Source organism: Anomaloglossus baeobatrachus, chromosome 1, assembly GCF_048569485.1.
Source record: "Anomaloglossus baeobatrachus isolate aAnoBae1 chromosome 1, aAnoBae1.hap1, whole genome shotgun sequence".
Lineage (NCBI taxonomy): Eukaryota > Metazoa > Chordata > Amphibia > Anura > Aromobatidae > Anomaloglossus > Anomaloglossus baeobatrachus.
In genome coordinates, this window is record NC_134353.1 from 770,834,639 (window position 1) to 770,847,574 (window position 12,936).

Sequence of the window (12,936 nt, forward strand, 5' to 3'; positions counted from 1 at the left end):
TCTTTTGCTCTTTTTTATGGACCAGCAATATGTAGTATTGTGACTGCAGAACATAAACTATGACATTCCCTTCTTTATGTACACACTACTGTTTACACAAGAACCATCCAGTGCAATCCCCTCTGTGAACTGACAGCATAGTGCTAATGAGATCTAGGAAAGGACACCAGATTGGCCCTTTTTAAGCCACTTCAACAGTAGTTCAATGCTAATAATTGGTTTACTTACAATAAAAGTGTGCATCTCAATGTCACTTAGAGATGGAAATAGCAGGATTTAAGAAAGGGCACGAGCAAAGGCTATACTGGAAGGATACAAGTGATCAGTAAATATACTGATATCAGTAAAACATATGGAACATACAGAACTGCTATGTAAAACTGCGAAACTTGGATCAAATCTGACCAGAACAAGATGTGGAGTTTGTATGTTCATCTTATGATGGCATAGGTTTTCTCTGGATACTAGAAAGTACCTCCAATTCTAGACTACAAAGTCATGGGCACCCCCATGTGCTGCCATATGGTGCCTATCTGAAGCAACACACCATAGATATTCTGTCCTAGGACCCTCTAGGGGACACTACATCTGTAATACCACATCCAGTGGAACATACTAAGATTTGTTTCCTTCCCAGCAAAAAAAAGTGTATAAAGTCGCAAACATTTATGTGATGCTAGACACTACGAGCAGTATGAATAGAAGGATAGTCAGACAAGCCGGAATCATAAGCCAGGAGCTAATGTATAAGGATCAGGGAGCAGACAAAGACGTGGTCAGGAAGAGGTCTGAGGTCAAAAGCCGAGAGGTAACGTATAAGGTTCAGGGAGCAAATAGAGGCATGGTCAGGAATTGGTCAAAGGTCAGAAGTTGGGAGGTAGCTTATAAGGTTCAGGCAGCAGACAGAGACATGGTCAGTAAGGCTGCTTTCACACCTCCGGTTTTAGCAGAGCCAGCCAGTACGGCTCTAAAACCTATGCAACGGATGCGGCGACAAAACCGCATCCTTTGCATAAGTTTTTAACATGCGGCCTGTCCGGTTTTTGCCGCTTGCGGCAGGCTACTGAGCATGCGCAGTGGAAAAAAATGCATGCGGCGGCCAGATGCGGTGTTTGCCGCAGGATGGCGCATGCGGCGTCCATAGGCATGCATTGCAAATCGCGGCACATCGGCCGGATGTGGCACAATGCTTTTTTTTTTTCCGGACAAAAAAACGTGCCAGGCAACGTTCCATCCGGCTGCTGCATCGGCTAAATCTGCCACATGCGGCAAACACCGGACGGAACGCAAGTCCATGCGGCACAATACGGCACTAATGTAAGTCTATGCAAAAAAAAACGCAACCGGCGGCAAAAAAAAAACGGTTGTGTTTTTTCTGCAAAGTGCCGGATTGTGCCGCACAGGGAAAACTGGATGTGTGAAAGAAGCCTAAGAGGTCCGAGGTCAGAAGCCAAGATCAGAACACTTACACCAGACAGGAGCCAAGAGCACATTGAGCAAACAGGAAGTACGACTGGCGAAGTTCAGACAGAGCAAGCCCAGTAAAGAAACAGAGCAATCACTGGGAACAAGGCATCTCCCAAAACCAGCATGGACCCTAGTGCTGAAAGACAACCTGTCAACAAGTGCACAAGACACATAGCAGAGCATTTTCAAATGCAAAATGCTCCGCACAGTAGAGCCGTGACAAACTCATTCAAAATGCAAAATGCTCCGCACAGTGGAACCGTGAAAATTTAAAGGCACAGTATGGGCCATAGACCTTTAGGAGTGCCAAACTACTGCCCTCCCTATACACCACAGAATGTGCTGTAATGTGGGTGAATAAATGATAATTGATAATTTTGCCATTTTTGCCCCGTAGCAGCATTAGACATTGAGCCTCAGCGGTGACGGCCACCAGATATATTCTTTGTACCATTCGTGGTCTCTGTATATGCTGTGCCAGCACTATATACATAATTATTCCAACCTTTTACTAATTCTTCATTATGTTTTACTACTTTGCAAATCTGTTATGACAACATCAACATTTGTTAGTAAATAGTTCTAATCATATTAGTAAACAAGATATGTTTTGTCAGTAAAGCTATTTCAGAGCCTGACGACCCTACAAGACAAAATGTGAAGTCGATCAATTAAAAGTGGCACTGAAGTGCTGCTCTGAGTGATGGCAGAAACAATGAATCAAGACTTTCTTTCCCTTGACTCAGCCAGTCTCAGCACACGGCCTCCGTGGTGTGACCTCAGGCATCACTTGTTCTTGTCACTGCTATACTAACTAAATACTCTGCTTTTACCATTACTCCTTATGCTGGAAAATTCCTTCTTCATACATTTTTAACTATGGCTTGGCCTACAAAACGCAGTTATAGACGATGATGCATATTTGTAAGTTGATGCCTGGATTATTTTACAGAGACATTTTCTACATTTTTCCACCAAAATGTAAGAGCCTGGGGAGTTAGGCAAGAATTTAGGGATATGGATTATGCAATTCGCTTTGGAACATGATGGGTCTTCACCCTACATGATAAACTCCTGGTAAATGTGGCTCACAATCAATGAATGAATCCCCTAAAAATCTCTGAATACATTTTGAGAATATTTCCATTGATTCTGAATAACCCTGAACCTTCTATATTAGGATCTTTTAGGTTCTGTCCCACTATTTCCGCAGTTTCCCTAAATCTTGATGATTGATGTGTATTCGATTGGACAGAAACTCTTGGACTAGTCCTGACTGCATAGCTCCATGCCCAGATCATGTGTGCTGAGAACAGGAGGGTCCTGTGTATCCTTATACATTCTAATCTGAGTTGGGGGTCTCCTCTAGACTCCATAGCTCCATGCCCAGAAATCATGTGTGCTGAGAACAGGAGGGTCCTGTGTATCCTTAGACATACTAATCTGAGTTGGGGGTCTCCTCTAGACTCAATAGCTCCATGCCCAGAAATCATGTGTGCTGAGAACAGGAGGGTCCTGTGTATCCTTATACATACTAATCTGAGTTGGGGGTCTCCTTCAGACTCAATAGCTCCATGCCCAGATCATGTGTGCTGAGAACAGGAGGGTCCTGTGTATCCTTATACATACTAATCTGAGTTGGGGGTCTCCTTCAGACTCAATAGCTCCATGATCATGTGTGCTGAGAACAGGAGGGTCCTGTGCATCCTCATACACACTAATTTGAGTTGGGGGTCTCCTCTAGACTCAATAGCTCCATGCTCAGATCATGTGTGCTGAGGACAGGATGGTCCTGTGTCTGCACACACATACTGATTAGGGGTCTCCTCTAGTTACCTCCCCTATGCCCCTACCCTCTAATAGTGACACTAGGGGCCACAGGTACTTGCCTTTGATGTACACATCGTCATCAGCCCTCATGAACCACTCATATTTATCCAGGTACTTGTCATGCATGTGCTTGATCATCATGAAGGACTTCTTCTGAGGAGGGTATGAGTCGTCCACCCCAGGTAGGGAGATGACTGGCACAGGTTCGGGCAGTGGGATCTCCTCTGAGCCTTGGCTGGAGAAGAACTCCACTTTCCCTGGGATATAAGGTGCCCAGGTCCTGTATGCTGCTACTGCCCTGGTATCCAGGTATTTCTTAGCTGTCATAACCCCGACATAGAGGAAGTGTCTCTGGCTCTCCTCTGGGGGACCCCAGTCCCCACTTCCATTGTGATTAACCCTGTGTCTGCTGCTACTGTTGGTGTTCTCCTTCTTTGGGTCTTCTTCTTGAGGTCTGGAGGCTGGAGTGCTGAGTGGCACTACATCTTTCCCATGGCCAGGGTCATCCCTCCTGGGGCTACCCATGCCCCCATGCTGCCCCGCCTGGAGCCTCTCTCTACTGTAGAAGGAGCAGACATTGGACCTTCTTTTCTTTTCGCTCATCTCAGCTACTTTGGGGGCGATGAGCCAGGAGGCAGCAGTAAATCCCAGGATTAATCCCACTACCACACTCATCCAGGGTCTCCTGGACCTCACAGCCATTCTTCAGTGCAGCCTGTGAGGGATCCCGCTGTAATCTCCCGTGAGCTGCTGCTCCTGTGACTCGGTGCCTGTGAGCTGGAGTAAAGTTGCCGGGCAGGAGAGCAGGAGCAGCCTGCGGAGCAGCAGTAGTGTCTGGGCTGCCAGCTTGTCACTGTGCTCGCACCTCCTCCAGCCCCACGCTGCAGCTGCCGATCCTCCTCCTCCTGCTCCACCTTCTCCCTCTGCTCCCAGCTCCTCCACACCCCTGGCCGCTGCTCAGTCCCAGTGCCCACCCAGACCTGCCAGCAAGCCTGTGACTTGCCAGTCTTCAGCGAGTGATCCCTGACAAGCAGACTTGCCCGTCGTCATCCTCAGCGTGGCATCTCCATAGGAACACAGGAGGCTGTCTGCCGGCACAGCCTGATGAAGATGCTGCAGCTTTATGCTCCTGTCATGTGGGAGGGGAGCAGCCCATGTGCTTACTGGAGGGTGCCACCCCAATCATCCACTGGCACATGGCACATGCCCACACACAGCGGACCTGGTGCAGGCTCACCCAGAGCTGTATCATCTGCATCTGTTCAGTTACCATCTGCCAGGTTAGGACAGTTTAAAGGGACTCCACACCAGACACCCCATCCATCAGATATATGCAGGTCTGTATACAAGGAGAGCCAGATAAGGCTGTAATGAAGCATATCATACGCATATACTATATAACCTACTAGAAAATGGAAGTATATAGCATTGAATATAACGTCATTTTATATCTAAATATATATATATATATGATTAGGGGAGGAATACTCCAAATAACCATCACAAAAATATAAGGGTGGACCCAGATTTTTCTGGAGCCCAACCCAATATGCACAAACTCATAAATTTATCAGGAAAGGAGAACAAGAGTTTTTATAGTGCAAGAAATAACAATTTTATTGAACACAGGTGGGGAGAATCCAAACAGTCTTTAAAAACATATAAAAACATAGATGGCGGTTATCCCGTACATTAGGGCATGGTACAAAGGTTAAATTGTTAGTGCATAAAACATGTGTACAGCATGTACTTAATGGCGCAAGGAAGACACTTGGGTATTAATTAAACAGGCCACAAAGAAAGCAGTGATAGCACTTTAACAGGCAAGATTATTAACATGTTCCATATTTAACCAAGACCCCGGGGTATGTCTGTGTAAAGCATAACACACTTATTTGTGCAAAAGCACTGTATAAATTGATGTGCTGCTGGAGCACTCCCAGGTCACATAGCCGACAAAGCACATTACATTGTATAATAGTAGCCAAAGTTAGGTTTGATACCCCAGTCAGAGCCTGCACACATAAAGAACAGTGCAAAGATAGCCCATTACCAATACAACCACGTAAGGGGGAAAGATCCGCCAGTCACTGCAGCCTCAGGAAGACCTACGTACGTTTCGATATTAAGTATATTAAATCTTCGTCAGGGAGGAGGCATGAGGTGCCAACACTCCCCTGTCGCTGGCTTTTAAATGTGCCACAGTGATTGCCGCGGTCCCGGAAGTCTCGCTCGCGGCAATCACACCTGGCGCCGGACGAAAACACGCGAGATGACGGCCATCACGTCATCTTCGCGCATGCGCGGGAGCGGGGACGCGTCACCAAGGCTCCCGCGCATGCGCGCGACGTATAGACGGCCCCAGCTACGCGCGCACGAGCGGCACCAAATGCGATTGCACCAAGACAACCGGATACCACAGCAAATGTAAACAAATCTCTCCGCAATATAGAATGACATGATAACATTTAGCAAAAGGTGAAGCCAAATCATATAGGAGGGTCCATCTTTAGTTGTTCGTATAATTTAAGGGAGATGATGAGTCTCAAACGGAGGGATATAATCATTTTCTAGGTCCTAAAAAAAGGGAACATGTATAGATCAATGAATAAGCCAGAACAATAGGGAGGGATGCACAAAAATTGAGGCAGATTAAAAACAGTTAAAAACATAAATAAAAAGGACAAAGGATACAGGTGAAAGAGCAAATGGCAAATTCAGAATGAACACTAGGCATAATCCCAGAATAGAGCACAAAATATATATATATATATAGTCTAGTATATATAAAGAGGTGGCCACAAAAACCATAACAACACAAAATCAGACGCCTTACAGGGGGACAGACTATACAGGATCAAGGAAATATCAGCACTACAGGAAAGGGGCATAGCTCACTGATTCGTTTAAACCCTTAGGAGCCAGTGTGTCCAGGGTCACTATCCACTTTGTCTCACACTGCGCCAAGCGTTTCTTAAGATCACCACCTCTGACCCCCCCTGCTACCACATCAATCCCCCGTATCTTCAGTTTTGAGGGGTCACAGGAGTGGTGTGATCTGAAATGCCTGGGCAGTGTTTTGAGTATTGTAAGGTCCACCTCCGTTTTGGCCGCAGCAATGTCCCTCACATGCTCCCTGACCCTAATGCGGAGCTCTCTAGAGGTGAGTCCCACATAGGTCAGGGGGCATGTACATGTTGCAAAATACACCACGTGTGTGGTTGCACACGTGATGTAATGTTTGATGTTATAAGTTTTCTGTCCATTAGATGAACAGAATGTATGACTACGAAGGACATTGCAGCATGCCACACAGTGGCCACAGGGAAAACAACCCTGTAAAGGACCATGAGAACCAAAATAATTGACTCTAGGTGGAACATAGTGGCTCTGGACCAGCATGTCCCTCAAATTCCTTGCTCTCCTAGATGTCATAAGGGGATTCTGAGTGAGCACACTAGCCAGAATAGGGTCGGTCATTAAAACCGGCCAATGTTTTTTCAGAATCCGGCGTATGGTCTCCCATTCCTGACTGTGTGTCCCAATGAACCGCACCGCGGTATCACGTTCTGCCACTTTCTTCGGGGTACCAGTGAGTAATTGCAGTCGGGGGGTTGTTTTGGCCCGATTATAACCCGCCCTAATGCTCCTACCGCTGTACCCCCTCTCACGAAAACGTTCCCTGAGATCAGCCGACTGGGCCTCAAAGCTATCATTAGAAGAGCAAATTCGCCTCATCCTCAGATATTGTCCGGTGGGAATGGCACGGATTGTAGATGGATTATGATCAGATGTAGCATGTAGCAGAGCATTGACGGAAGTCGTCTTCCGAAAGACGTCCGTCTGGATCACTCCCCTCTGATCCACCTTGATCAAGATGTCAAGGAAGTCTATCCTCTGTCTGCTACTTTTGTAAGTGAGCTTGATATTGAGATCATTGATATTTAACTGTCTCATAAATAGATCCAGCTGCTCAGCTGTGCCCTGCCACACAAACAATACATCGTCTATATATCTAAGCCAACACTGCACATGGGTGCTAAGCCCGGGGCCCTCGTCCGCAAAAATCTGCCTCTCCCAGAAACCCAGAAAGAGGCCTGCGTACGAAGGCGCACAGGCCGCGCCCATAGCAGTGCCGCGTTGCTGTAGATAATAGATGTCTTTAAAGACGAAGAAGTTATGTGACAGCACAAACTCGAGCAGCTCGATGATCAGTTCACTCAATTCGCCATTCCGACCGGACATCTCGAGAAAGAAGCGGACAGCTCGTATTCCATCCGTATGAGAAATACACGTGTATAGGCTCTCAACGTCGGCTGTAACAAGGATCATGTCCTCTTCCAGAGAGATGCCGTCAATGCGCCTAAGGACATCCGTAGTGTCTCGGACATAAGAGGGTAGCGTTTCAACCAAGGTTTTTAAATGATAGTCTATAAATCGACAAATGGGATCACATAAACCCTCTATGCCCGACACAATCGGGCGACCAGGCGGATTGACGGCATCCTTGTGGACTTTAGGCAGTATGTAAAATGTAGGGACTTTGGGATATTTTTTACACAGTCCGTCAAACATTTTCTTGTTGATCAGGCCGGTATCCAAAGCCCTGCGAAGTATCGCGGTGAGCTCAGTGGAGAAGACAGTCAGAGGATTGGAGGATAATTTCCTGTAAGTGCTCTTATCCCGAAGCTGTCTAAGAACCTCCTGTTCATACTTGGCACAAGATAGCACCACAATATTACCCCCTTTGTCGGCAGGTTTTATTACAATATCATGAAAACCCTGCAGCTCAATCAGAGCTTTCCTTTGGGAGTGGGTCAGGTTATCCTTTTTCCGTTTAGTCGGAATATTTTTAAGGTCCTCACTCACCATTTTGGTAAAAATCTCAATTGCAGGGCTGATAGACAATGGGGGAAACTTAGTTGACTTAGGTAGAAGAGCATCTGGGAACATACCTGTTGTCGGGATCTCTTGTTCCTGGAGTAAGTCCTCAAGGTTACGTATAGCCTCACGTTCCACCGCACTGTCGGACCCGTCATTCCGCTTATAAAAGAGTTTTTTGAGAATTAGTTTTCGTGAAAACAGGTTTAGGTCCTTCAAAGTTGAGAATGTACGGGATAACCGCCATCTATGTTTTTATATGTTTTTAAAGACTGTTTGGATTCTCCCCACCTGTGTTCAATAAAATTGTTATTTCTTGCACTATAAAAACTCTTGTTCTCCTTTCCTGATATATATATATATATATATATATATATATATATATATATATATACATATATATATATATATATATATATATCTCAAATCAAATAAGCTTTATTGCAGGACCAAATACAAATTAGTTTTGCCAAGGCAAGTGTACATTAGGGGCTGGGACTGTGGGTATGGTGGGTGGGGACTGTACTGTAGGAAGGATGGATGGGGCACATCTAGGGTATATATATATATATATATATATGAACAACGACAAGGCAGAGTCCAGCAATATCGTGAGCAATCCAGGATGCTGTTAAAAAAATGTTTCCTTCTTTTTATTCATAAATTCATTAAAATATAATGGTCCAAGCAATTCAGAACAGCATTATCGCAGGAAAATAGCGCAGATAGGACTACGCGTTGCAGCGGTAAAATCCGCCTTCTTCACGGTCCAGAATCTGAGATTCTGGACCGTGGACTCTGCCTTGTCGTTGTTCACATTTGTATGGATGGACTCCTACGTCCTGATCTGGGCACAACGGGGTTAACCAGGTCAGCTGAGGATCCAGGTGATTCACAGGAGTGAGCAGGTCTACATTGTTGGACGCATATATATATATATATATATATATATATATATAAAATTAATAATAATAATAATTTTATTCATTTATATAGCGCTATTAATTCCACAGCGCTTTTTATATATATATATATATATATATATATATACACACACATATATATATACACACACATATATATGTGTGTATATATATATATATATATATATATATATATATATATTAGCTGTACCACCCGGCTTTGCCCTGGTTAATAGCTGTTGTTAACAAAATAGAATGTATTAACAAAAATGTATTCTGTACACAAAAAACACAAAACAAATAGATAGAAATGTAATAAAAGGCAAAAACTAAGCTAATAGAAGCATTTCCCAACATATATTTCAACACCACAGATATTCCATACAGATTTGACTAAATTGGCCAAGTAATGTGCTCCGTCTGTCTCTTTCTCCGTCTGTCTCTTTCCTCGTCTGTCTCTTTCCTCGTCTGTCTCTTTCCTCGTCTGTCTCTTTCCCTGTCTGTCTCTTTCCCGTCTGCCTGTCTCTGTCTGTCTCTTTATCTCTGTTTCTTTCCCCATCTGTCTCTTTCTAGGTCTGTCTCTTTCCCAGGTCTGTCTCTTTCCCCGTCTGTCTCCCAGTCTCTTTGTCTGTGTCTTTTCCTGTCTGTCTCTTTCACTGTCTGCCTGTCTCTGTCTGTCTCTTTCTTTGTCTGTCTCTATTTCTCTGTCTCTTTCCTCGTCTGTCTCTATCAAGGTCTGTGTCTTTCCACATCTATTTTTGTCTGTCTCTATGGCTGTCTCCTCCTTCACTGTCTACCTGTCTCTGTCCCTGTCTGCATGTCTGTCTGTCTCTTTCCCCATCTGTGTTTTTCCAGGTCTGTCTCTTTCCAGGTCAGTCTCTGTCTGTCTCTTTCCCCGTCTGTCTCTGTCTGTCTCTTTCACCGTCTGTCTCTCTCACCGTCTGTCTGTGTCTGTCTCTTTCATCGTCTGTCTGTCTCTCTCACCATTTGTCTCTGTCTGTCTCTTTCCCTGTCTGTCTCTATCTCTTTGTCTGTCTCTCTGTGTGTCTCTCTGTCTGTCTCTCTGTCTGTCTCTCTCTATCCGTCTCCCCACCGACATCTTATTACCTCACATTTAAGCATCTTATACCTTATACTATGAATGTCTTTTGTTCCTATAGCAACCAATCACAGCTCCTACTAATAACCTATAGTTCCAGGCTCCATTTTCTTTAATGGAGCCATGTTTTTTGAAGAGTAACTGTAAAGCACGGGGTTAAATTTTCCTGTCAAAACACAGTCTACGACGTTCCCTGGGTCACATGAGGTGTCTGTGTAAAATTTCGTGATTGTAAATGCGACGATGCAGATACACTTTTCGTTTCACTTTTTCCCCATTATGTAGATAGGGGCAAAATTGATTGGTAAATTGGAATGCGCGGGGTTAAAATTTCGCCTCACAACATAGCCTATGACGTTCTCGGGGTCCAGACGTGTGAGTGTGCAAAATTTTGTCACTGTTGCTGCGACAGTGCAGATGCCAATCCCGGACATACATACATACATACATACATACACACATTCAGCTTTATATATTAGACTAGCTGTACTACCCGGCTTCGCCTGGGTTAATAACTGTTGTTAACAAAATAGAATGTATTAGCAAAAATTTATTCTGCACACAAAAACCACAAAAGAAATACAGTAGATAGAAATGTAATTATTAAAAGGCAAAACCTAACCTATTTCACAACATATATTTCAACACCACAGATATTCCACACAGATTTAACTAAATTGGCCAAGTAATGTGCTCCGTCTGTCTCTTTCCAGGTCTGTCTCTATCTCTCTGTCTCTTTCCAGGTCTGTCTCTTTCCCCGTGTGTCTCTTTCCCAGTCTGTCTCTTTCCCCGTCTGCCTGTGTCTGTCTGTCTTTTTTTTTCTCTGTCTCTATCTCTCTGTTGCTTTCCTCATCTGTCTCTTTCTAGGTCTGTCTCTTTCCCAGGTCTGTCTCTTTCCCCGTTTGTCTCCCCCTCTCTTTGTCTGTGTCTTTTCCTGTCTGTCTCTTTCCCTGTCTGCCTTTCTCTGTCTGTCTCTTTCCCTGTCTGTCTCTATTTCTCTATCTCTTTCCCCGTCTGTCTCTATCAAGGTCTGTGTCTGTGTCGTGACCCATCTATCTTTGCCTGTCTCTCTGGCTGTTTCCTCCTTCCCTGTCTGCCTGTCTCTGTCCCTGTCTGCATGTATGTCTGTCTCTTTCCCCATCTGTCTCTTTCCAGGTCTGTCTCTTTCCAGATCAGTCTCTTTCCAGGTCAGTCTGTTTCTAGGTCTGTTTCTTTCCAGGTCTGTTTCTGTCGGTCTCTTTCCCCGTCTGTCTCTGTCTCTCTCTTTCACCGTCTGTCTCTGTCTGTCTCTTTCACTGTTTGTCTCTGTCTGTCTCTTTCCCTGTCTGTCTCTATCTCTCTGTCTCTTTCCCTGTCTGTCTCTCTGTCCGTCTCTGTCTGTCTCTCTGTCTGTCTCTCTGTCTCTCTGTCTGTCTCTCTGTCTCTATCCGTCTCCCCACCGACATCTTATTACCTCACATATAAGCTTCTTATACTATGAATGTCTTTTGTTCCTATAGAAACCAAACACAGCTCCTACTAATAACCTGTAGTTCCAGGATCCATTTACTTTAATGGAGACATGTTTTTGGAGAGTACCTGTAAAGCGCGGGGTTAGATTTTCCTGTCAAAACATAGATTACGACGTTCCCTGGGTCACATGAGGTGTCTGTGGAAATTTTCGTGATTGTAAATGCGACGGTGCGGATACACTTTTCATTTCACGTTTTCCCCATTATGTAGATGGGGGCAAAATTGATTGGTAAATTGGAATGCGCGGGGTTAAAATTCTGCTTCACAACATAGCCTATGACGTTCTAGGTGTCCAGACGTGTGAGTGTGCAAAATTTTGTTGCTGTAGCTGCGACGATGGAGATGCCAATCCAGGACATACATATATACATACATACATATACACATTCAGCTTTATATTTTTATATTATATATATACACATATATATATATATATATATATATATATACTACAATAAAATGTATGCATATAATAAAGTATTTAACTCAATGTCATATCATACACATACAATATATATACTACTATAAAATGCAACATATAATATAGTATTTAATATATGTCATATCACAAATATATACAGTACTATAAAATGCAAGCACCATGGAATCAATAGCACTCTGTAAATAATAAATAATAGTAATAATGTAGCATTACATTTAGTATACCTTCATATCATGCCCATATAATATATAAAGTACTATACAATGCAAAATACAATAGAGTATTTAATATAATATGCTGTATCACATATACACGGTACTATAAAATGCAAGCATACAATGTAACATTACATATAATATAGCTTAATATCGAACCTATATAATATATAAACTACTATAAATTGCAACACACAATAGAGTATTTAATATAATATGCTGTATCACATATAAACAGAACTATAAAATGCAAGCATATAATGTAGCGTTACATATAATATAGCTTCATATCGAACCTATATAATATATAAACTACTATAAATTGCAACATACAATAGAGTATTTAATATAATATGCTGTATCACATATATACAGTACTATAAAATGCAAGCATATAATGTAGCATTACATATAATATAGCTTCATATCAAACCCATATAATATATAAACTACTATAAATTGCAACATACAGTTGAGTTTTTAATATATGCTATATCACATATACACAGTACTACAGTATAAATATAAAATGTAAGCATATAATATATTTAATATAATTTCATATCA

General features: G+C 43.2%; 1 protein-coding gene across 1 annotated transcript in view; it reads right to left on the reverse strand.

The window, feature by feature from the left end:
• The window catches only part of CHSY3 (chondroitin sulfate synthase 3), a 489,704-nt gene extending 485,275 nt beyond the window's left edge, over window positions 1–4,429 (reverse strand). Inside the window, exon 1 of the mRNA XM_075324637.1 lies at window positions 3,357–4,429. Within this exon, the coding sequence (XP_075180752.1) occupies window positions 3,357–3,999 (643 nt within the window). The 5' untranslated portion in view covers window positions 4,000–4,429. The remainder of the gene's footprint in view (window positions 1–3,356) is intronic.
• Window positions 4,430–12,936: the final 8,507 nt, after the last annotated feature.